The sequence below is a fragment of the Equus przewalskii genome, chromosome 31 (assembly GCF_037783145.1).
Source record: "Equus przewalskii isolate Varuska chromosome 31, EquPr2, whole genome shotgun sequence".
NCBI classification, from domain to species: domain Eukaryota; kingdom Metazoa; phylum Chordata; class Mammalia; order Perissodactyla; family Equidae; genus Equus; species Equus przewalskii.
In genome coordinates, this window is record NC_091861.1 from 1,882,503 (window position 1) to 1,907,750 (window position 25,248).

At 37.1% G+C, this 25,248-nt stretch overlaps 1 protein-coding gene across 20 annotated transcripts in view; it reads left to right on the forward strand.

Annotated features, from left to right (window-relative positions):
• CEP170 (centrosomal protein 170) overlaps nt 1-25,248 on the forward strand; it is a 145,309-nt gene that overhangs the window by 21,764 nt on the left and 98,297 nt on the right. For 19 of the 20 annotated variants that reach the window (XM_070602146.1, XM_070602124.1, XM_070602130.1 and 16 more), the window contains exon 2: nt 16,545-16,690. In XM_070602146.1, the coding sequence (XP_070458247.1) occupies nt 16,586-16,690 (105 nt within the window). In that variant the 5' untranslated portion in view covers nt 16,545-16,585. Of the gene's footprint in view, nt 1-16,063; nt 16,437-16,544; nt 16,691-25,248 lie in introns of those variants that run through there. The other variant, XM_070602126.1, reaches the window with a different exon arrangement.

Below are 25,248 nucleotides of genomic sequence, written 5' to 3' on the forward strand. Positions count from 1 at the left end.
CTGCCATTAGAGAGCTCACCAACTAGAGACAGAATCATATAGTAGCAGTGCAATATCATTAATGCTAAAAATTGTAGTTCAAATTAGAGCATAACAGATATTTGAACCAAGTATTGTAGGGCTACAAAGAAAAGAATGGCTTACTCTGCCGTGGGGAAAAACTTTGAGAAAGGCAACACTGTTAGCTTTGCACTTTGTCATACTCTGGGGTTTCTTAATGCTGAAATTAATAAGCATAGCAGATAGTTATATAATTTTGTATTCTATCTAGTCTGCATATCTAAGGTTGTTAGCTTTTAGGATTGTTACTTCAGTGTTAGAAAAGTCAGTGAGGATTGCTGGCATGGGAAATGGAAGAGTCAGAGTTGTGTTTCAGTTATATTGTCAGTCCCTTTAGATGAAACAAAGGCAATTCTATTCATTGGTCAATAGTAGGCTTTGATATTTGTAATTCCTAAGTGAGAGTTCCTGGAATTTTTACTATTTGTAATTAAGGCTATTACCTGTTCTCTCAGACCCCAAACACACACGAATGTTTAGAATTTTGTTGATTTTTCAGAATTATGTATGAGACTCTTAGGCCCCTGAATCTGTTAGGTTTGTTAAATCTAAACTTAAGCCATACACATGTTAATGATATTTCATGATTTATGGATCGACATATGCCGTGAGTTCTAATCCCTGAAACTTTGCTAATAAGTTTTTGGGGTAATCTTTTAGTCTCTTAAATTCCTCACTAAATAAAATTTTTCTATTATATCAGATAGTAAATAGTAGTACCCTGGATGTGTCAAATTCTTTTCATTGCGTTCAAAGCACTCTAATATTCTTATTTAATTTGTAAGGGTTATACTTGCTTTTACAATAATATCTCACCTGTAGAATTCTGCTGCCTCCCAACCAAAGATCCAAAAATAAACTAAAGCCTTCAGAGTGACAAAATTTATGTTTCAAAGCCTATAAATGAAAATATATGTACACTTGTGCACCACATACTGACTTTTCAGTCAACAGCAGGCCTCATATACGATAGTGGTCTCATAAGATTAGTACCATATAGCCTAGACGTGTGGTAGGTGATACCATCTAGGTTTGTGTAAGTGCACCCTGTGATGTTCACACAATGATGAAATCGCTTGATGACGCAGTCCTCAGGACATATCCCCATGGTTAAGCGACACATGACTGTAGTTCACTCACAGGAGCTCTCATTCAGATTTTATTTGTTCATTTTGAGCCTAGTTGAAATATACTTATCTTATTTTTAAGGCTTTGTAGGAGGGAGTGGGGCTATTACAATGAAAAATGCTACTGATAAGAAGGGAGAAGATAGAAAAAAACATAAAGAATGTGTGTTTAGGATCTCAGAAAATTAGAACTAGATAGTATTAGGACAGATCAGTATTCCTTAATAAATTTTGCGGAAATTGCTAGTTTACAGCATAGTTTAATAAGTGATAATAGTGATAATCATGAACCACTAATAAAGAGTTAAATACAATATTTAATATTTTGAGTTGTAAAAGTAGGTAAATGTAAAATATATTTTGAAATATTTTCATCTAAAATGGTAAAACTAAAAACTGGTATTAATACTTTAAGGCAGGGATGGCAAGCTTTTTCTATAAAGGGCCAGAAAGTAAATATTTTAGCCTTTATAGGCCATATGGTCTGTTACAACTGCTCAGCTCGGCTTTTGTGATGCAGAAGCTGACTGTGTTCCAGTAAAACTTTATTCACAAAAATAGGCAGAAGGCCAAAGTTAACCAGTCCCTGCTTTAAGGGAAAAACTCTCGGTTCTATAGAAAGTTTGAATGTCCAAAATACCTTGTTCTAAGACAGAAAAACACAAATACGAAACTAAACAAAATACGGTCATGTGCTGCCTAACGACGTTTTGGTCAGTGACTAACCGACAGCACGTGTGACAGTGGCCCAATAAGATGAGTGCCATACAGTCTAGGTGTGTAGTGGGCTGTGCCATCTAGATTTGTTAAGCACACCCTAGGATGTTTGCACAGCGATGAAATTGCCAAACGTCGCATTTCTCAGAACATACTCACATCGTTAGGTGTACACGACTGTAAGGTTTTACTTTATTTCCAATTTAAAACAGAGAAATCAAGGCAGAGAGAGGGCTTGAGGGGCTGTTCTTTTCCAGTTACATTTTTTAAAAAATCGTGGTAAAGTATGCGTAACATAAAGCTTACCAACTTAACTGTTTTTTGGTGTACAGTTCAGTGACATTAATTACGTTCAGTGTGTAACTGACACCACTGTCTACTTTTAGAACTTTTTCATCATCCCAAACAGAAACTCTGTACCTACTAGACAATAACTTCCCATTGCTCTCTCCTCCCAGCCCCTTTTACCTCTATTCTGCTTTCTGTCTATATGAATTTGCCTGTTTTAGCTGCCTCATATAAGTGGATCATACAGTATTTGCCCTTTTGTGTCTGGCTTATTTCGCTTAGCACAATATGTTCAAGGTTCATCCATGTTGTAGCCTGTCAGAATTTCATTTCTTTTTATGATTGAATAATATTCCATTGTATGTACATGTCATATTTTCTTTATTCATCTGTTGATGGACACTTGGGTTGTTTTCACCTTTTGGCTATCATGAGTAATCCTGCAATGAACATTGGTGTAAATGTATCTGTTTGAGTCCGTACTTTTCACTTCTTTTGAGTATAGACCTAGGACTGGAATTGCTGGATGATATGGAAATTCTGTCTTTGGCTTTTGAGAAACTGGAACTGCTGCACTTTCGTACATCCCCACCAGCAGTACACGAGGGTTTCAGTTTCTCTACATCTTCACCAATACTTATTTTTATTTTTTGATAATAGCCATCCTAATGGTGGTATCTTATTGTGGTTTCCGTTTGCATTTCCCTGATGATTAATCTTCTGAATATTAATCGCTTATCAGATAAATGATTTGCAAATATTTTCCCTCATTCGTTTCACTCTCTTGATAGTGTCCTTTGATGGACAACATTTTTTTTTAAATTTTTTTTTTTTTGAGGAAGATTAGCCCTGAGCTAACTACTGTCATTCCTCTTCTTTTTTGCTGAGGAAGCCTGGCCCTGACCTAACATCCGTGCCCATCTTCCTCTACTTTACATGTGGGACGCCTACCACAGCATGGTGTGCCAAGCCGTGCCATGTCTGCACCTGGGATCTGAACCTGCGAACCCCAGGCCACCGAGAAGCAGAACGTGTGCACTTAACTGCTGTGCCACCCACCAGACCAGCCTGGACAAAAGTTTTAAAATTTGATAAAGTCCAATTTATGTATTTTTTGTTTTGTTGCCTGTGCTTTGGTGTCATCTTAAACAAACTGTTACCAAATACAAGGCCATGCAAGTTTTCCGTTTTTTTTCTTCTAAGTTTTATATAGTTTTAGCTCTTACGTTTAAGTCTTTGGTCCATTTGGGGTTAGCTTGTGTATGGTGTTAGGTAAGAGTCCAGCTTCATTCTTTTGCATGTGGATATCTAGTTTTCCCAGCACTATTTGTTGAAAAGACTCTTTTCCCCGTTAAGTGATCTTGGCACCCTTGTTGAAAATCAGTAGACCGTATACGTGAAAGTTCATTTCTGGGCTCTCTGTTCTGTTCCGTTGGTGTGTATATCTGTCTTTATGCCAGCACAACTCTGTTTTAATTACTGTAGCTTTGTAGGAAGTTTTAAAACCAGGAAATGCGAGTCCTTCAACTTTGCTTTTCATTTCCACATTGTTTTGGCTCTCTGAGGTCCCTTGAGATTCCATATGAATTTAGGCTGGATTTTTCTATTTCTTCAAACAATGCTGTTGGGATTTTGATAACGATTACATTGAATCTGTAGATTGCTTTGGGTAGTCTTGTCAATATTAACAATATTACGTCTTCAAATCCATGAAGACAGGGTATGTTTCCATTTATTTAGATTTCCTTTAATTTCTTTCAACTATTTTCCATATTTTTCACTGTACAAGTCTTGGGCCATCTTGGTTATATTTATTCCTAAGTATTTTATTCTTTTTGATGCTGTTATAAATGGAAGTTTTTCTTAATTGCCTTTTCAGATTGTTTGTTGCTAGTGAACAGAAATGCAACTGATTTTTGACTTAATTTTATATCTTGCATCTTTTCTGAATTCATTTATTAGCTCTAACAATTGCGCGTTTCTGGTTTTTTGGTAGAATCTTTAGAGTTTTCTGCATAAAAGCTTATCTCACCTTTGGACAGAGATGATTTTACTTCTCTTCCAATTTTGATGCTTTCAGTTTCTCTTTCTTACCTAATTACTCTGGCTACGACTTCTAGTACTATGTTAAATAGAAATGGTGAAAGCGGGCGTTCTTGTCTTGTTTCTGATTTTAGGGGAAAGGTTTCAATCTTTCATTGTTGAGTATGTTAGCCGTGGGCTTTTCACGTAGTGCCTTCATGATGTTAAAGAAGTTCATTCTATTCCTAGTTTATTAGAGTGTTTTTGTCATGAAAGGATGTTGAATATTGTCAAATGCTTTTTCTTCATCAATTGGGATGATCATGTGGGTTTGTTTTTTTCCTTCATTCTATCAATACAGTCTGTTACATTGATTGATTTTCTTATGTTCAACCGTCCTTTCATTCCAGGAATAAATCCCATGTGAACATGGTTTATAATCCTTTTATTATGCTGCTGAATTCAGTTTGCCAGTACTTTGTTGAAAATAGTTGTATCAATATAAGATGTTGGTGTAGTCTTCTTTTCTTGTAGTGTCTGTGTCTATCTCTACCTTTGGTATCAGGTAATGCCAACTGCATAGAATGAATTAAGATGTCTTCCCTCCTCTTCAGTTTTTTGGAAGAATTTGAGAAGTCTTTGTGTTAATTCCTTTTCTAGGTGAAATTCACCAGTGAAGGTCTTTAGCTGTTGTTTGTTAGGATGTTTTTTTTTACTGATTCAATCTCCTTAGTAGTTATGGTCTATCCCAGTTTTCTATGTCTTCATGATTCAACCTTGGTCAGTTGTGTGTTTCCAGGAATTTGTCCGTTTCATCTGGATCATCCAGTTTTTTGGTATACGCTTATTCATAGTATTCTCTCAGAATCCTTTTTATTTCTCAGAGGTCACCCTTGTTGAAAGAAAGAAGTCAGTAATGTTACTGTTTTTATTTCTGACTTTAGTGATTTCGAGTCTTATTATTAGTCAGTCTAGCCAAAAGTTTGTCATACTTATTGATCTTTCAAAGAAACAAGTTTCATTTTCATTGATTTTTCTCTATTGTTTTTCTACTGTCTTACTTCACGCTAATCTTTATTATTATCTTCCTTCGGCTAGCTTTGGGTTTAGTTTGCTGTTTTTCTAGTTTCTTAAGGTATATAGTTAGGTTATTTATTTGATATCTTTCTTTTTTAATGTGTACATTTACAGCTATGAACTACAGCTAAGGCACTGCTTTTGCTATATTCCACTATATTCAACAAGTTGTGGTGTGTTGTGTTTTTGTTTTTATTTGTCTCAGTGTATTTTCTAATACTCTTAGGATTGCTTCTTTTACTCATTGGTGGTTAAAGAGTGTGTTGTTTAATTTCCACATATTGAGAATTTTCCAGTTTTTCTTCTGTTTACCAATTTCTAATTTCATTCAATTGTGATTGGGAAAGTTGTTTTGTAAGAATTCAATTTTTAAAAATTTATTGAGACTTACGTTTTAGACCTAACACAACGGTCTGTCCTGGTGAATCTTCTGTATGCACTTGTAGTTGAGTGGCATGTTGTATATATGTCTGTTAGATCAAATTGGTTTATAGAGTTGTCAACTCCTCTATTTTCCTTATTGATCTTCCGTCTGGTTAGGTTTTTCATTGTTGAGAGTAGGATATTGAAGTCTTCAATGGTTATTGTTCAACTGTCTGTTTCTCCTTTTAATTCTCTCCTTTTTTGCTTTGAGTGTTTTGGGGCTCTCTTGTTAGGAACGTGTATATTACAGGTATTATATGTTTTATGTCTTGCTGTATTTGAACCTTTTATCAATATATAATGTCTTTCTTTGTCTCTTACAACCTTTTTTTTAAAAAAGATTTTATTTTTCTTTTTTCTCCCCGAAGCCCCCTGGTACATAGTTGTGTATGTTTTTAGTTGTGGGTCCTTCTAGTTGTGGCATTTCGGGTGCTGCCTCAGCATGGCTTGATGGGCAGTGCCATGTCTGCACCCAGGATCCAAACTGGCAAAAGCCTGGGCTGCTGAAGCAGAGCACAGGAACTTAACCACAGGGCCGGCCCCTCCTGCAACCTTTTTTGATTTAAAGTCTATTTTGTCTGACACTAATGTAGCTACTTCAGCTTTCTTTTGGTTATTTGCACAGAATATCTTTTTTCTTCCTTTTACTTTCAGCCTCCTTGCATCTTTATATCTACAGAGTCTCTTGAAGATTACATAAATGGATCCTGTTAATTTTATCTAACTTGCCTTTTTCTGCCTTTTAATAGAGTTTAATGCATTTACGTTTAGTGTGATTTCTGAAGGATTTACCTCTGTCATTTATCTATTTATTTTCTGTATGCTATGCTGTTTTTTATTCTTCAGTTCTTCCACTAGTGCCTCTTTTTTTGTATTTAGTTCATGTTTATAATGTGTCATTTTGAGTCCCTTCTTCTTGCCTTTTCTATATATTTTTTAGTTATTTTCTTAGTGGTTAACTTCAGGATTACAATTATCATCTTAAACTTATAATAACCTAGTTTGAATAATACCAGCTTAATCTCAAGGGTATACAAACCCTCTGCTCCTGTGCATGTCCATCCCTCATCCTCTATATTGTAGTTGTCCCAGATTGCATTTTTATATATTATATTTACATTGAAATAGATTTATAATGTTTTATGTATTTGCCTGTTAAATTATATTGGAAAAAGAGAGACTTACAAAGCATATCAAAAGAACAGTAATACTAGATTTATATTTACCTATATTTACCAAAATATTCTTTATTTTTTCTTACGATTTTTAGTTACCATCTACTATCCTTTTATTTCAGCCTGAAAGTCTTTTTGTGTTTCTTGTAGGCCAGTCTACTGGTAGTGACCTCTGTCAGCTTTTGTTTAACTGAAAATGTCTTAATTGTGATTCAGTTTTGAAAGATAGTTTTGTCAGATATAGAATTCTTGGTTGACAGTTTTTTTTCTTTCAGGACTTAAATATTCCATCCCACTGCCTTCTGGCCTTCATGGTTTATGAGGACAAATCAGCTGTTAATCCTATTTTATTTTATTTTATTTTTTAAAGATTGGAACCTGAGCTAACATCTGCTGGCAATCTTTCTTTGTTTCTTCTTCTTCTTCTCCCCAAAGCTCCCCAGTACATAGTTGTATATTCTAGTTGTGAGTGCCTCTGGTTGTGTTATGTGGCATGCTGCCTCAGCGTGGCCTGATGAGCGGTGCCATGTCCACATCTGGGATCTGAACCAGCGAAACCCTGGGCCACTGAAGCAGAGTGCGTGGACTTAACCAGTCAGCTGCGGGGCTGGCCCCTGTTAATCCTACTGAGTCTCACTTGTGTATGAAAAATCTCTTTTCTTACTGTTTTCAAATTGTGTTTTTCTTTTGATTTTGACAGGTTTGAGTATAACATGTCTCAGTTTGGATCCGTATGAATTTATCCTGCTTGGAGTTTCTGGATGTTCTTGGATATATTTATGTCTTTCCTCCAAGTTGGCAAGTTTTTTGCCATTATTCTTTTGAATATTTTTTCTTTCCCTTTCTGTTCCTTGTTCTGAGACTCCTTTAATGTGTGTGTTTGTCTGTTTGATGATATCTCACAGGTCTCTCAGGCTCTGTTAATTTTATTGTATTCTTTTTTCTTTGGAATATTTACACTGTGTAATTTCAATTGTCTTATCTTCAACTTTGCTTATCCTTTCTTCCACCTTTTCAAGTGTGCTGTTGAACCTCTCTAGTGAGTTTTTCATTTTATGTCATTCTATCTCCTTATTGATACTTTTTTCCTTCATATGTCATTTTTCTGATTTCCTTTAGTTCTTTGTCATTTAACACATTTATGACAATTGGTTTAACATCTTTGACTAATTATGACAATGTTAGGGCTTCTTCAGGGTTGGTTTCTGTCAAATTTTGTTTGCCTTTCAATGGAGTTGCATGTATATATGCGTGTATGTATAAGATATATACTTATATGTATATATGTTTGTGTATATATGTATTTCCTGTAAATGGGCTTTCCTATGTATATGTGTGTCTGTGTGTGCATGTGTATGCACACATACAGAGAGAGAAAACTGGGCATTTTCAGTGTGTTGTGGTAAATCTGGAAATCTTATTATCCCACTCCTCAGGGATTGCTGAAGCTTTCTTGTCAAGGGTTGAAGCAGCTGTTCTTTGCTTTTCCAAACTATTTTTGCAAGGTGTGTATTTCTTGTCATATTGTGGTCACTAAAATTTCTGTTCTGTCATCTCTCTGGCCAGTCAGTGACCCAATTAAAGATTTCCTTAAACACTTGACTCTCAAAAGGGGAAAGCAAATGAACCAACAAACACACATTGTCTCTTTAAATTCTTTGAAAGCTCCTTTGGCCCATGGGAGTTGAAGCATTGGTGGCCAGCACAAAGGCTCAGGGATCAAAAGCAGCAATCAGCAATCAGAGCACTCAATTTGATATTTGGAAGGTAATGTCTTTATTGCATTTCCCAGCTCCAGCAAGCCACACCACAAGTGGAGGAAGATGTCCCTAGGCGGCTGCTTGTAGCTGTTGGAATGAGGAGTGGGTCATGGTAGCTGCCACCTGCAAAAGACTGAAATTTACCAACCTCTTTGATTAGACACCAGAGTATCAAAGTAGTTACTTTAGGCAGTTCTTAGGAGTTCAATAGTTCTTTAGGTGGCGGCATGGATTCCCCTTTTTCTGTGATATCCCTACATAGCTTTTGTAGAATTTCTTACCAAGGTAAGGGTTAAGCTGGGGAAAATTATGACAGATCTTAATATATGTTATTTTACTAGAATGTTAGTTCTGCAAAGGTAAGGAGGTTTTGTTCATTGCTTTATCATCAGCTCCTAAAACTGTGTCTGATAGGAGTAGAGTAAATAATCACCAACAAATGTATTTCACAGTACTTCCTCATAAAACCCAAGTTTTTGAACTGATCTATTAGTTTCTGTTGTCTTAGCTGCCTTCCAAATTCATGAAGCTACTAAAAATATTCTCATGCTGTTTCATGTGAGAGTAAGGAAACATATTAGCATATCGTATGTTGTATGGTGAACTGTGCTATACTCGTTGCTCCAGTGACTGGGGGCATATCCAGGGCTAGATCAACTTGACTGTGGAGACTTTTGCCCCTTATAGTTAGTTTCTATTGAGTCATAGGTGGGGCTTGCAATATTAATAATCTTGAACCTGAAATTTGAATTCATTAGAATGAGAATGAAATAACCAAACTACAAATATGGAGAGCAGATATTATTGGGAATTCACTTGTTTTAGAGTTTCTAAGAATTTTAATTTTTATTTAAAAATTTATTTAAATTTTTCATTTAAAAATTTTAAATTTAAATTCTAAGAATTTAAATTTTAAGATGAACTACTCTAATCTTAAAATTCTTAGAATCAATCTTTGAAAAAGAAATAAAGGAAAAAATGATTATGATACTCATAAAGAAAATTGAGATAGTAAGTGGTCATTGAGATATTTTATTATGTTCTGGATGGCTTCCAATTTGGGTTCTCCTTTATTTTATTTCAAAATCATATGTTAAAAGAAGTGGTGTTCTAGGCTTAGAAAGTTATAGACTTTTATGTTTTGGCATTCATCATATCAAGATCTTTAGGACATTTATTTACCTGCATATAATTGAACAGAAGGAAAAGCTTCAAGTAACTGAAGTGTTATCAGCCAAGTGTTAGTCCAGGAATGGTTTCACTTTGATTTATTTCTTTTAAAAATTAAATAAGAAATATAGTGAATCGAAACCCTGGAATTTTCTCTTTTCCTTCCTGAAATCTCACTAAGACAAAAAGATACCGCTTGGGAAGAGAGAAGCTGAGAAAGTTTTGGAAGAGAGGGAACTGTTAGAGGAAGAAAGTCAAACTTAAGCGCCTGCTAGGGAGGCGTAAAGAAACAAATGAATTCACATAGACTCTTGGAAGGGCTTAGGAACTTGAGATACCAGGTATCTTGAGGGCAGGGATCAGGTGTGGACCTAAAACAAGATCAGTTGAAAGTCCATATGAAGAGCACCCAGGGCCAACTGCCCAAACCCCCATTCCCGCAAGAGATTAGAGACTTATTATCTGGAATTTTTTGATTAGAGAGGCTCCAAACATGTGACCGTCAGGCTCAGTCAAGGATGGGGTAGTGTTACCAAGTGAAGGCTCAGTGTCCAGTGCGCGTAGAAGCCGGTACTACAGCACTGAATTTTAAGACAAGAGCTTTGTTGCATGGCCAACTAGCGAGGAGACAGAAGGTGAGGTTCAGATCTCTCTCTACAAGCTGAAGCGGAGAGAGACTTTTAAGGAGTTGGGAGTGGGCGTGGTTATATAAAATGTTAGCTTGGCAGAATCTGATTGGAGGGTGGAAGTGTAACATCTTATAAGTCCAGTGTGGTACGAATCAACGGACCCCGTCACTTCTCATCAGATTCCCTGTTGCGCTTTCTTTACTCATTGAGTTCCATAGTCAGGGAACTTTTGGTTCCTAGGCAGTTCCAGGTCATCTGAGGACAAGGTTTCTATTTTCTGAGTATATTATTTTTGCTTGTTGTCCCTGCAAAATAACTTTTGATACAACATTGTTATTGACACAATAGGATACAGTAGGGTCAGTATGAATTGGCCTGTGATGGTTACAGTGAAGTGCTATGTGCTTAACCAAGGAGGTTAACACATAGAAACTCTGCGAATAGAATGCTGAGATCCCCTCAGTCACTCCCCGGCTCAGCTCTTACAACATCAGCCGTGTGTTTATCGCCCCCTATAGGGCGAGATTGGAGGATTCTCCTGTGGATAAACTGAACTGTTCGAGGGCAAAGGTGAACTATAGATGTTGACCTTTTTTCCAAAGAAAAACTGAGCTTGCGTCTTCTTCCGTTGCTGAATTCTCTAGTTGTTGGATTCTTTGTTAAAATAAGCTGTGAGTTTCCTTTACTTACAATTTGTAGTTCTGTAATGTATAGCTGCTTTACGTTTAATTATTCAAATAAGTGTAACCATCATGAAAAGAGTAAATGGGAAAAGGGACAACTTCAGCAAGAATTCTATTTGTGTATTATTTCTAAAATTATTCAAGTGCACGTATTGGATTGTGAGTGTACTTTTTTAAAGATTTATTTTCGTAAATTATGCTCACTTTCTGTGCATTATAGTGAGTGATGAATCAAATTCCCCCCGTCTCTCAGGGGCTTTAAACAGCAGTCATTTTTATTCTTGCTTATGTATCTGTTGTTCAGCTGGGGGTTGGATGTCACAGTGAGGGCCTGGCCTCAAGTCATATGTTAGGTCCGTGTCTGTTCTGCATGTCTCTCATTTGCCTTGAACCCATAGACTAGCCAGGGCATGTTCTTTTTTTTGGTGAGAGCAAGCCCAGTTGCCCAAGCACATTTTAATTTTTGCTTGCATCATATCTACTAATATCATCCGATTGGCCAAAACAAGTCGTAAGGCAGAGCCCAGAGTGATAGAGTGGGAAATTAGACCCCACCTCTAATTGGAGTAATTGCAAAGTCACAGGGCAAAGGTTGTAGTTTGTGGTAGTATTTGAATATGTAAGAAGGCCTGAGGGTGTAATCCTTGGAGAAGTCGATGACCTCTATACTATTCAGACTTTAGATTCCCCAGTAAGACCTGAAAACTGTTCATGCTTTGAGAAAGTGTTGTAAGAATTTTAATCAGTGATCTAGTAAGTTTACTGCTTTACAATTGAAATATGTATGAAAAAAAGATTCTAGCAGTTTTATTTTTGTGAGTAAGCCATAAGCCACATTATATTGTCATATTTTTACCCTCAAATATTGCTTTAAGTGAGTATTTTTAGAGCATTGACATAGAAGATATTCAGTATATTGTTGGTTGACATCTTTCCAGTCTCAGGTTATGACCCTAGGTTGTCATTTGGCAGAAAGGATTAGGAGGAGAGGGAGAAAAGGAAATGAGCATTAATTGAGTACCTCCCATATGCCAAGTACTGTAAAATACCATATTTATATCTCATTTTATTTTTAGGTACTTTCTTTTTGTTTTTCTTTTTTTCTTTTCTTTGGTCTTTTTCTATTTTTAATGTACCAGTAGTGAAGTGCAGAAATGTGTATATCTTTTTTGGAGTCACTTAGAAAAAGCACAGGGGACTGGGCTTTCAACTCAAAGTCTACTCTAAAACATATCTTCTTGACTAATCCACAAACTCTGCAAAGAAATGGAACTGCTGGGGCCGGCCCAGTGGCGCAGTGGTTAAGTTTGCAGGTTCTGCTTCGGCAGCCCGGGTGCAGACCTATGCACCGCTTGTCAAGCCATGCTGTGGCAGGCATCCCGCATGTAAAGTAGAGGAAGATGGGCGTGAATGTTAGCTCAGGGCCAATCTTCCTTAGCAAAAAGAGGAGGATTGGCTGCAGATGTTAGCTCAGGGCTGATCTTCCTAAAAAAAGAAATGGAACTGCTTTCACATCTGGTTAAGACCACGGATGTATTCCGTACATTTGGCCAATCTCTAGGCCCCTTTTTCCACCCTCTAGAGGAACCTGAGCTTATAGGTTTATGCCTTGGCCACTGAGGAAGCTCCAAACCAGGCTTTAGTTTTATCTGTGTGCCAGTGTCAGTATTACTCAGTGAGCAGGAAAGGATGCTGAAACTGAGGGACCGGTGAGAAAGCTGTCTGAGATAAGGAGAGAGTCCTGTATAAAAACTGAGAGACGGTAGGTTTATGTTAAACCTCCTTCCCTCCCATTGTAGAAAAGATAGAAGAAAACTCAAGGTCACTGCCCCGCCCCAATAAATAAAAAATACTCCTCATCCAGAAGAGGGAGTTTTAGTTTTGTTTTTCAGAAAATACATATTCTTTTCTTTTTCTTTAAAGATTGGCACCTGAGCTAACAACTGTTGCCAATCTTCCGCTTCCCCCCGCCCTGCTTTTACCCCCCCAATCCCCCCAGTACATAGTTGTATATTTTTAGTTGTGTGTCCTCCTGGTTGTGGCGTGTGGGACGCCGCCTCAACGTGGCCTGATGAGTGGTGCCATGTCGGCGCCCAGGATCCGAACCAGCAAAACCCTGGGCCACCGAAGGCGGAGTGCGCGGACTTAGCAACTTGGCCCCTGGGCCAGCCCCAGAAAATATGTATTCTTTCAGTTACCTTTTTAAGCCTCATTGAAAGTCAAAACAAAATATATAAGAAGGCATTATTTTTACTTTATATTATTTTCTATAATTATTAGATGTTTATGTTGTAGAGTTATATATTACATATTTGTGTATTATATTACTGTGTCTGATATTGTCTAAATACTGCAAACGTCATTTTTGTAGTAGTTACATATAACTTTGTGATTTCGAAAATGTTGAGAAACCATTCCTATTGCCCATGTTTGGCTCAGGTGTTTTGGTTTACTGTGTTTAGGCTAATTTGATTTCCTTTTAAGATGTCTTACTGTAGTGGTTTTTTTCCAGTTCCCTTAAATAAGTGTATAGCTATGACCTACCTGTTAATGCAATTATTTTAAAATTGTGCTTCCTTGAAAAGGCAGTATGCAAATTATATACTATATTTAGGTTGGAGGTTTTTCTTGGGTAAAATGTGTTTGATTCTCTATTGACTTGGCCAGGATGTATATATGAAATACTCGAAATCAATTGGACAGAAAGTAGACAGATGGAAGACTAAGACAACATCTGCATCAAGGAGTTAGGTGAATGAAAGGTTTAAGAATCCACATAAATTGACCATATCGATTAGGTAAGCTGAGAAAGGAGTAAAAGTTCATTGTTTTAGCTTTACAGAAAATTATTTGCCTGTTTTGGTGAAACTCACTGTTTCGTGTATGTGTAGATGAATTTATAATATAAAGGATTTTTACCTTAACGCAAAATTCTACATTTCACAGATCTTTGCTTTAAAGTATAGATATATTTCTTTCTCTTTTTTTTTTGAGGAAGATTAGCCCTGAGCTAACATCTGCTGCCAATCCTCCTCTTTTTCTGAGGAAGACTGGCCCTGAGCTAACACCTGTGCCCGTCTTCCACTACTTTATGTGTGGGAAGCCCACCACAGCGTGTCCTGTCAAGCAGTACCATGTCCGCACCCAGGATCTGAACCGGTGAAGCCCGGGCCGCCGAAGTGAAATGTGTGCACTTAACCACTGCGCCACTGGGCCGGCCCCATAATGTATAGATATGTTTCTTATTACAGAATGTTTCGTTTCACTGTGGTACAGTTTGCTTCTAATTAAATTGTATCAGACTATACCATTTCATGGGAAAAACGCAAGCGGTAATCTTTTGATTCATAAGAAAAACTGTTGAGTAGATACTATCATTCTCCTCATTTTGTGGATGGGGAAAGTAAGGGACATGGGATAAGTAACTTGCCCCCAAGATCATGCAGAATAAAAAAGTGGCGGAACCAGGAGTCAGACTCTTATCTGTCAGTCTGTCTGACTCCCAGCTTTATGCTCTTAGTGACATGGCCACATCCTCTAGGATAATAGTTCTCAAGTTTCAGTTCACAGGCCTCTGGGACTCTCTGAAACCTTTTCAAGGGTCACGAGGTCAAAACTGTTTTCATAATAATATCAAAACATTATTTGCCTTTTTATTGTGTTGACATTTGAACTCATAGTACAAAAACAGTAGTGCATAAAGCTGCTGGCTTCTTAGCATAGATCAAGGCATTGTCACCAAACTGTACTAATAGTTATTGTATTCTTCACTGCCATGCACTTGTAGTTAAGGAAAAAAAGCCAGTTTCACTTAAGAATGTCCTTGACGAAGTGGTAAAAATGATTAATTTTATTAAATCTTGACCTTTGAGTCCCATCTCTTTCAGATTCTGTATGGCTGAGCGGAAGCACACATAAAGCACAGGTGCTGTGCCGCAGAGTGCCGCGGTTGTCTCGAGGAGAAGCCTTTGTGTCGTTGTTTGAGTTGTGAGCTGAGCTAGCCATGCCTTTCATAGAACACTATTTTTACTTGAAACAGTGACAGACAAGTAAACTTGAGTATGTGGCGGACAGAGTGAGCCTGTCACTTCAAGGAAAAGAATTGACAGTATTTTTTTGCCAATAAAATTTGAGATTTTGAGAGAAAATTAGAATTTTACAACATTTGATTCTGCCACCCTGAGCTTAACAGCTGCCCAGTACTTATAGACTTTTCTGATGAGACAGGTGATGAAATTCATGACTGGGATGTTTTTAAATAGTATAATGAAATGTGTCGTCATTTTGAAGGTCTGTGTAACTCAGGGAACCTGTATTTTCCAAATGACCAATGCGCAATGTCACCAAATCCCTCCAAAGTCGAAGGTGGATTTTCGTATAATGTAGTATGAACAGTTTCAGATTCCATATTGTAAGTAACTTTCAAGAAACTACCACTTGTGAAGCTTTGTTGTAGTATCAAAGAAATCTATCTACACTTATTTGAAAAGACTATTAAAATAAGTTTCCCCTTTCCACCTGTTTATCTTAATGAAGCCATCTTCTTAAATATTTCAAGTTAAACAATATATGGCAACAGATTGAATGAAAATCTTCTATTAAGCCAGATGTTAAAGAGATTTTTAAAAATATAATGTAGTACTACTCTTCTCACTAATTATTTTTGTTTTAGACATATAGTTATTTTTTATTAAACAAATTAATAAATACCAGTTTCTCAGTTCTCATGTCTAATGTGGTAAATATTAATGTCTATAACTCATGTAAACAAAGTGCTCTTTAGGGTCCCTTTTCTTTGAGTGTAAGATGGTCCCAAGAGCAAAAAGCTTAAGAAATGCTGCTCTAGAAAAATGTGTTAAGAAAGTCAAGTACATGTTGAGGACAGAGAAATTGAAAGTGCATGTTTTTGAATGTGCGTTCTGTGGTCTAGTAGACACTTTGGTAGACAGGGAAGCAGTTACTTTGGCTTCCGTTGTTAGTTCTTCAGATACATTCATTTGAACTTAGTCTGTCTTTCTCAAATCATTTATAAGTTAGACATTTTATTTGTACAGTATTGTACAACATTGTTTACTGAGGTTAACACGATACTCCTGTGATCGTCTGCTTGAAGAGTACAGGCCTTTTTACACTATGCTCAAAGCCTTTCTGGAGTATGGGGAATTCTTAGCTGACTACCTGCTTAATTGCTTCACGTCTTCCTTTTTAATTGAGCTCTTGGCAGAGTCTGTGGTTGTACTTTACTGATGAGAATTTGGTAGATATGTCATTTCCAGGGACCTGTGGACTGTTTATTTAGTCAGAGGTAAATGTCGAATGCGTTTCTATTCTTGGGCCTACTTCCAGGGTTTGGTGAATAGATGCTGAAGCTAAAAATATCTGAATGTGTATTTTTCTGAATATTTCTCCACAGGATGACGTAGCTTCACCAAAGACTTAGAAGCTGAGCAGAAAATGAGCTTAACATCCTGGTTTTTGGTGAGCAGTGGAGGCACTCGGCACAGGCTGCCGCGAGAAATGATTTTTGTCGGAAGAGATGACTGTGAGCTCATGTTGCAGGTAATAACGTCAGCCTTCTGTATGTGTCTATTCGGAGTCTGCAATTGGTACAAAATATTTTTCTGCTCTTGGAGAACAGCCCTACCTAGATTTGAACTTTCTGGCTCTCCCTCTTTTAGCTGTAACTACCAGTTTAATTAATTTTCTCCCTCTTGAATCATCTAAAAATAAGTTCTAAGTCTTGGGGCTTATATTTTGAAAAATGAGAGCTCAGAGTAGAGAAGTTTATTCTTAAAAATGAGAAGTTTCACATTATATACTTTTAAAATAGGACTTAGAAATAATTCGTAAGATTAGCATAGCATGAAGTAAAACTGAACTTAATTGTGGGCACTTCAGTGATACTGAAAGTAGTTTCACTGCTTCTTTTAGAGATGTTCATTATGATACCTTCCAGTTGTCGGAGCATAATTAAAGATCATTGGTATTTACTGAATTATGTATAAAGGAGTTACTTTTAAAAGGTACTTTTAAGATGTCTTTGAGTAAAGTACTTAGCAGGAAAGTGGGTCTCCAGATTTTTGAGAATTTAGTTATTTTAATAGGTCCTGGAAATGTAGAACAAATTCTTGGACCCTTGCTCCCTGTATTTTTTTGGTTAAAAACTGTAAGTGGATACTTAAAGTAGAAGTGTTTATTTTATTAGCCCAGTGTTTCTCAGCTGGGCAATCCTGCCTCCCCCTCCAGCCCGTACAGAACATTAGGCAATATCTGGAGACATTTAGGCTGTTACAAATGGTGGGGGGTAGAGGTGGTTGCTACTGACATCTAGTAGGTAGAGGCCAAGAGGCCAGAGGTGCTGCTAAATATCCTACGGTGTACAGCATACCTCTCCCCGCCCACCCCAAACACACACAACAAAGAATTATCGGACCCAAAATATCAATAGTGCGGAAAATGAGAAATGCTGCTTTAGCCATAGAAGAATCAACTTTGCATATGTTTATTACATGTTTATTTTAAAATTAGAGAACTTACTTTATAGTTTTTAGATAACAAAGGAAAACCGCTATACAATGACATCTTAATTAAACAAATTCAGTGAGAGAAGTAGAATAGTACAGAGATTTTCTGGGCTCCTCAGTGAGGTAGAGTGGTGAGTGTGGCAACTGAGAAAAAGGCAGTAATGATTCTGTTTGGATATTGGCCTCTTAGAACTGGACCATATCTTAGGTTCTAATACGGGGGAACGTGTTCATCAGAGAGTGGAAGAGGTGCTTTCCACGTGGCATTTCTATCAACCAGCAGAGTAATATCCCAGAAATGTGTGAATGGTTGTTTAGGAACTTGCAGGATAAGTCTCTCCTTACGTGGAGATAAGAAATATTAAGAGACATGACTGGTATGGTGTCTGTGTCTCTGTAAGGTGTCTAGTAACAGATGAATAGATAAACAAAATGCAGTATGTACGTATAATGGATTATTATTGAGCTCTCATACGTGCTGCATTTCAACTACAAATAGATTTATTGGCATTTTAAAAAATACTTTGATGGTAATATGTCTTAAAATGCAGTGCAAAAAGAAACAAATGCTCCATAAGGTCATATGATCAGTTTGATTGCAATTAATTTTTTTATTTTATGACATTTATGTTACTTTGTTATATTTTATTTTATATTATTTGTGACAAACTCAAAAATAAGTTTGAGTTTTATGTTTTTTGTTTCATCTCATTCCAAAAAAGGGAGTCTAAAGAATAGTCATCAAGAAGAAATGTGGGGCTGGCCTGGTGGCATAGTGGTTAAGTTTGTGTGCTCCGCTTCAGCTGCCTGGGATTCACAGGTTTGGATCCTGAGGGCAGACCTACCACTGCTCAAGCCATGCTGTGGCAGCATCCCACATAGAAGAACTAGAAGGACTTACAACTAGGATATACAACTATGTCCTGGGGCTACTGGGGAGAGAGAGAGAGAGAAAAAAAAGAGGAAGATTGGCAACAGATGTTAGCTCAGGGTGAATCTTCCTCACCAGAAGAAAAAAAGAAAGAAAGAAAGAGAAGAAATGTGCTTAGGTATTAAAGAGTAGCTAATTAACAAGGGATTCTGGAATTTGAATTCTCCTTCCCCCACTTATCTTGGAAGCCTGTGGCAAATTAATTAGACTTGCTGTGCTTGTTTGTCTTGGTATAGAAAGGTAACTAGACTGTGTTTCAGAAGACATGTTATGCAAAACAAATCTTAGCCATGGGTGAAAGGTATGCAGTATAATTATTGGATGAAAATTATAGTTTCTTTGTTTTGAGTAACACATTAATATTACTACTATTAAGAATACCTTGCATTTGAATAATACTTTCTAGTTCTCAGTGTTCATTTATGTTATTTCAATTGTTCCTCTTAATTTTCTGAACGATATAATCATCCCCATTATACAGATGGTAAAATTAAGATTCAGAAAAACTTAGTCACTGGGCCAGTACCACGCAATCATTAAGTAGTGGAAGCTGGTGTTAGAACATTGGTAATTTTGGCTCAAAATCAAATGGTCTTTCTATCTGCCACTGTGCAGCAAGCTCCTGCATGGATGTAACCTAAAATTGGTTAGATAACTTAATTCTCATGCTAGTAAACATGCTCAGACTTTTGTTACAATGTATTGGATATCTCTGTGTACAAATAGAGTTGCATTTTGAAAAAAAAGTTCATATCAAATTCTGATTTTATCTTCTTAAATTTTCAATTGCAACAGATGCTTGAATTTTGCTCTATTTTGAGGACCATCATCATACTAACTAAAAGTGGTTTTTGTCCTGATGCATAATGGAAACTATAATGAAATTATATTTGACTTACTATTTTAATATTTTAATTTTCTACTGATGGAGGAGGATGATGGAATATGTTTTGAAGATCATAGGTGACTTGTTTTCATCCCTCCTTTGGGGCTCATAGCAAAGGATAAATCATCACTATTTATTACTATGATTTTAAAAATGCAACTGGGCTTTTATAGATGCTTTCAGCTACAGTGTCTTTAAAAAAGATTTTTAAATGGTGATGATACACAGTAGCAATCTTTCTTTCTCTCCTTAGTTTTTTCTTGGCATTTGTATCCATGTATTTCTGTGTCTTTTTCTCCCTCTTAGATCCTTAGTAGGAAAAAGAAGTAATGTAAGAAGTAATAATAATGTTAAAATTAGCCATTTCATGCCCACAGCATGTATGATGCATATCAGGTATTTGTTTGTACCATTTCCTGTGTTAGTTTTTAGTTAGAAATTGATTTGAGTCCTTGACTCTTTTTCATTGTTCCTGGCCTGAAATTGTTTTTTATGTTTTGACCTTATTTGATGGCAGGCTTTTTCTTCTTTATTTCTTTCCCAGGAATGGGATCAACAAATAAAGTGTTATTACTTCATTTTAATACTCTTAGTTTCCAAAATTTTCTGAGTTTAATTATCTTGTCTAAGAGAATTTTTTTTATTTTGGTTCTATTGTTTTAAGCTACGTAGTTTGTAGGTTTCTTAAAATTTGGTGTGAACTTTATAACTTAAGTACTTTTGCTATTTTATTATCCAAAAAAAATACCTCCATACTTCATGAAATGACATTGGCCAAAAAACATATATTTTTCTTTTTTCTTTTCCTTTTTTTTTTTGGTGAGAAAGGTTGGCCCTGAGGTAACATCTGGTGCCAATCTTCCTGTTTTTGCTTTAGAAAGATTGTCCCTGAGCTAACTAACGTCTGTGCCAGTCTTCATCTATTTTGTATGTGGGATGCTGCCACAGCATGGCTTGATGAGCGGTGTATACATCCGCATCTGGGATCCAAACCTATGAATCCTGGGCCAGTGAAGCAGAGCATGCACACGTAACCACTACGTCACCGGGCTGGCCCGGAGCATGTTTTTTTTAAGAAACCTTTGTTAGGCATCTCCTATGTTCTCGGCATTGTGCTGGGTGCTGAGGGATCAATGTGTATGCAGGTAGTAGAAGGAGCTGTGGATGTGAAGGCAAACTTTTTGAGAGATTAAGAGTTTGGAGTTAAAAGATGCCAGATCTTGGAGGGCCTTGTGTGCTGTAGTAATGACTTTATATATTTTACCTTAGCCAGTAAGAACACCGAGGAGCTTTTAAGCAGGGCAATATTGCCTTTTCAGAAGCTTCCCATGTGTTATGTCGTTTAATCCTCAACAAAAAAGAATCTGTGATATAGATTTATCTTTTTTGTAGATAATTAAACAAAGATTAGTAATTTTACCAAGGTCACACAGCTGGCAAATGGCTGGACCAGTTCTTTTTGACTCCAGCGTCTTTGCTTTAAACTGCTGTTCTACATTACTGCTCAGGGATTGGAGATTGGAATGGGTATATGCAGTTAAGAGATTAAAATAATCTGGAAAGAGATGGTTAAGTTCTAAAGAGGGTATCATTTGAAAGGAAGAAAAGAAGACAGAGTAGGAGAAACAGTGAAGAGCTTGTGGGGAGAGACTGGAGAGATTGAAGAAGATGTGCTTTCTAGTTATATATGAGAGAGAGAGAGAAAAAGAATCTAAGATGTAGCATTTCTGGCATGGAAATAGATGAATTAGAAGTTTGGGCAGTGTACTTTTGGGAAATAAGATAGTGAGTTTGAGGTTCCTAAGGGACATTCAGATTGAGACACTCAACAGAAAGCTGGAAATAAATATATGAAGCTGAGCGGTGTAGTCCGAACAGAAGTAGAGATTTTGGAATTATGAACATAAAGGGGATGGTTGCAGCCAGGAGAATCCAGGGTATGTAGGGAAGGAAGGAAAATAGAGTGACAGGGTGTGGTTGCTTGGGAGAAAAGGAAGGGGTCAGAGTATTAGATATCTGGCTGCTGTCAAAGAACTGAGGTAATGTACCAGTAAATTACTGTAAATAATGAAGACAACTGGAAGAACAGGGGGTGTAGTCAGAGAGAAATAGTACGGTTTAGATTCCAGAGGTAGAATCAGTTTCACATGCTGAGGCATAGCAGTGGGAGTGGTTTTGGGACAGATTTTTGTTGTGGGAGTTGAGGAGGCTAGAACTTTTTATATGGGTCATCTACATAGATGTTTAAAATCAATCGTGAGGAAATAGGAATTTGAATGAAAAGGAAGACTGATCATAACCCCAAAACTTCAGTCACAAAGTTAGAATGACCAAAATGATTGTTGCAACCTAGGAGAGGTGTGTGTGTGTGAATGTCTAGTATGTATATGTATTTATTTATAGGTGGATAACAAGAACTTCAAAAAAGGTAAAGTGTTTTTCGTTGAGGGAGGATAATGGTCCGGAAGCCACAACAGTACACTGGGAAGAATTCAGACTGCATCTCTGAACTCAATGTTGAATTTAGGAGGACAGCATCCTCTTTAAAGGAATGCAATGGAAAGTAGTGTTCTCAGGGGAAAGCCAGATTTCAGTTAAAAGAAGGAAGCAGGAGGTAACCATCTATGAAGTGCTTAAGAATGAAGAAGAGTTTCAAGTAAGGTGTATTCTCGAGTGTAGTGCAAAGCCTTGGGAAGAGGGTCTTTATAGAAAGTAAAAATCAAGAGAAAGGGGGCACAGACTTTTGTGGGGAAAATGGACCATAATGGGGCATTGACTAGGGAGTCTTGCATTCTTACCAGAGGCTTAAGGTGACAAGAATAAGGGACCTGGTCAAAGTTGACTATCTTTGTGGTTTAAGCCTGAGTCAGCTAAGGCTTCTCCATTAGCATGAGAAATATGAAGTTGGCAGTCTGTCAGGGTTTTAATTATACGTTCCTGGGAGATTACTAAGTTTTCATTGAAGTACCCATATGAGTTGTGAAAATTAGGTTGTAATTCACCTTCTCCTAGCTCAGATTAATCTGAAGAAAATGTGACTTTGATGATCTGAAATGAAAGAGGTTTAATGTTATGTGGTTAGATGTAAATAACAAGTCTTTCTTAGTCTTCAGTTTTACTTGACGACTCACTTGATGTATTGTGTTCTGTAATCTTGGGTTTCTGTTTAATTTCTTTGACAGGTATTGAAACACCATGAATACATTTGATAACTAAAGTCATAGGAATTTGTATTTGCTTTCATTGGCTGTTAATCTTTAAAGTGTTACACATATGGGAACAACTTGTTTTGTGAGTTCTAAACTGATGATATCCCTTGCCTTGAGTTCATAAGACTAGTCTTCTCACAAAATTATTACTGTCTTTGTTAAACCAACAAACGAGATGCTTCTTCTGATCCCTCATAACATCCTCACTCCTTCTCTCCTGAATCCCCAAAGTTGGAATTGCATCTCAACTCAGTGGACCCTGTTGTTTTCTGCGTGTGCTTTAAGGTGTTCTTGTGCTTACCTACCCCCGTAAACAGTTTGAAGGCAGGTGCGATTCAGATTCACGATAATCCAGGTTTCTAGCAAGTTGTGGACTTAGTGAAGTGGCCTTCCCTAATTATTTCCTCCTCGAACTATTTTTTATCCTTGTCTCTGATCCATGTAGACCACTCCCTCAAAAGCAGCCATTCCCTGTCTCCGTGAGCACCATTTGACCTGTGTCCCATATCTAACAGTAACTTTTCGCTTTGCTTTCTGTTTTTCCTTTTCTCAAGTCTCATTTAGATTCTCCCCCTTGAATTTCAGTGTGCTGTTCTGAGGACTGCTCTTTCTCTGTGTTCTCTTCCTCACAGAGAGGTTGTTTATGATGATCCATCCATTCAGTATCTTTTGAGAGCCTACATTTACTTGAAACCTCCCTTGCCTTGCAACGTGTAGAGACTTTTATCCTTAGACTAATTCAACTTGATAAATCCACAAAAAGAAGTTATTTTCCTAGTGGCGCTGCACTAGGAAATATAATAATTCAGTTATGTCCTAATAACCGAATAATAACCTTAATAACTGAATTTAGTGCTTCATTAGTTTAAACAGAGCAACAATTTAAAGCACAACAGTGAAAACCAATGAAGTTTAAATAATTTTTAGATTTAATGCAGATATTTCACAGCAGTTACAGTTGTAATTTGCCAAAATAGATGGTTGTTCAGGTAAGCTGTAGAGAAGTGGTGCTAACTACGCTTCATAATGTTTCTGTTAATTCTGATATTTGCAATTTGTTCTAGAGAAATTGAAATGTCAGAGAAAACAAAACTAGAAACAACCTTTAAAACTTTTCAGAAGAACAAGAGTGTATGTATGGTGGATGTTAAGGTTTTCTTAGAAGATTGTTTTAGGTCACATACTGTTTCTTCATAGTATCAGTTACTTTAATGTTAAATTTATTAAATTAGCAATATTTAATGTGTTGTATTCTAGAAGGAAAGACCAAAACTTTTTCAGTGTAGAATTTAAGCTAATTGGGGAAGAGTCTTAATTTTAGTAATATTTACTTGGAAAGGATCATTTCAACTAGGATTTATATTGTATTGTTATTTTATTGGTTGCTGACCTTCTCCCCATTTTGTTTGTGTGGCTAAGAGTTAGGCTGTGTTTATGTTGGCTTTAGCTGAAAATGTCAGAGGTTAACCTTTCCTGTAGTGCCTTTGTTTTTGTGTCCCCTGTTGTCTTTGAGTTTCCCTAGAGACTCCTTCTTAAATAGTCTGAGCTTTGTAGTTTTTTCTGTTGTAATCCCTTGCTGTTATTATTTGTATATATGTAAATCCCTGTTGATCTGATGGTAAGGTTTGGAGGGAGGGAAAGCATTCTGAAATGCTGTGATTTGTTCTCAGTCTTTTAATGGGGCCATGAGCTTCATAAATACATCTCGGCTTTTTTCGTCCCCATGTTTAGGTGAGACAGGAGGGCTGGAGGAGGCTGCAGTTGAGTATTTCCTTTCCCCCATGTCAGACAGGTTCTGGTAAAACCCACCTTGGTTGAGCTGTGGTAAAACAGCTTTCCTAGAGCAGAATGCTCCGAGTTTATTTCACAGCAGCTCCTTGCCCCTCACCCCTCTGGGAGCACAGGAAGATTTTTCTCCTGTCTTCACCCTGAAATCCTTGTGGGGCTTCTGGAGGCAAAACCCATGAAAAAGTGATGTGCCCGTGAGTCTGTACCCCTAGGAGTTTTTTCTCTCAAGCTATTTCACACTCAAGTCTGCAGCAGTTAGATGCTTTACCTTCAAGTTTTCCTGTCAGTTGCTGGCTGCAGCAATGGGTTCTGCTCCCAGTGAACTGTGATTCTCTGTGTTCATCTGTCTCTCCAGTTTTCAGGGTGTCAGCTGGCATTAGGATCTCAATTCTCTGGTGAAACCAAGACAAGTTTTTGATTTTCAGTTTCATCAACTTTTTTCTTATTGTGAACATGGAAACAATGACATCCAAGCTCTTTGTATGTTGCACTGGAGCCTGGGAGTCTCATCTCCCCATTTTGGATAGTTTCTTTGCTTTTAGTATACCAAGCTTTACATACTAACCCTGTAATAAGGGGCTAGTGAGTTCAGATTCAGTGCTTCTCAGACTGTTTCTTCCTGTGACTGCACTCATATTTTCTTTCAGTCAAAGCTTCCACAGGCTTCTGGTTCATCTTTCAGGTGCTTCCATCTGCAAACAACTCACTAAGCTCTGGAGGGAGAGAGAGAGAGAGAATGTGTGTGTGTGTGTATGTACTTTAAGAGACTTAAAAGTAGT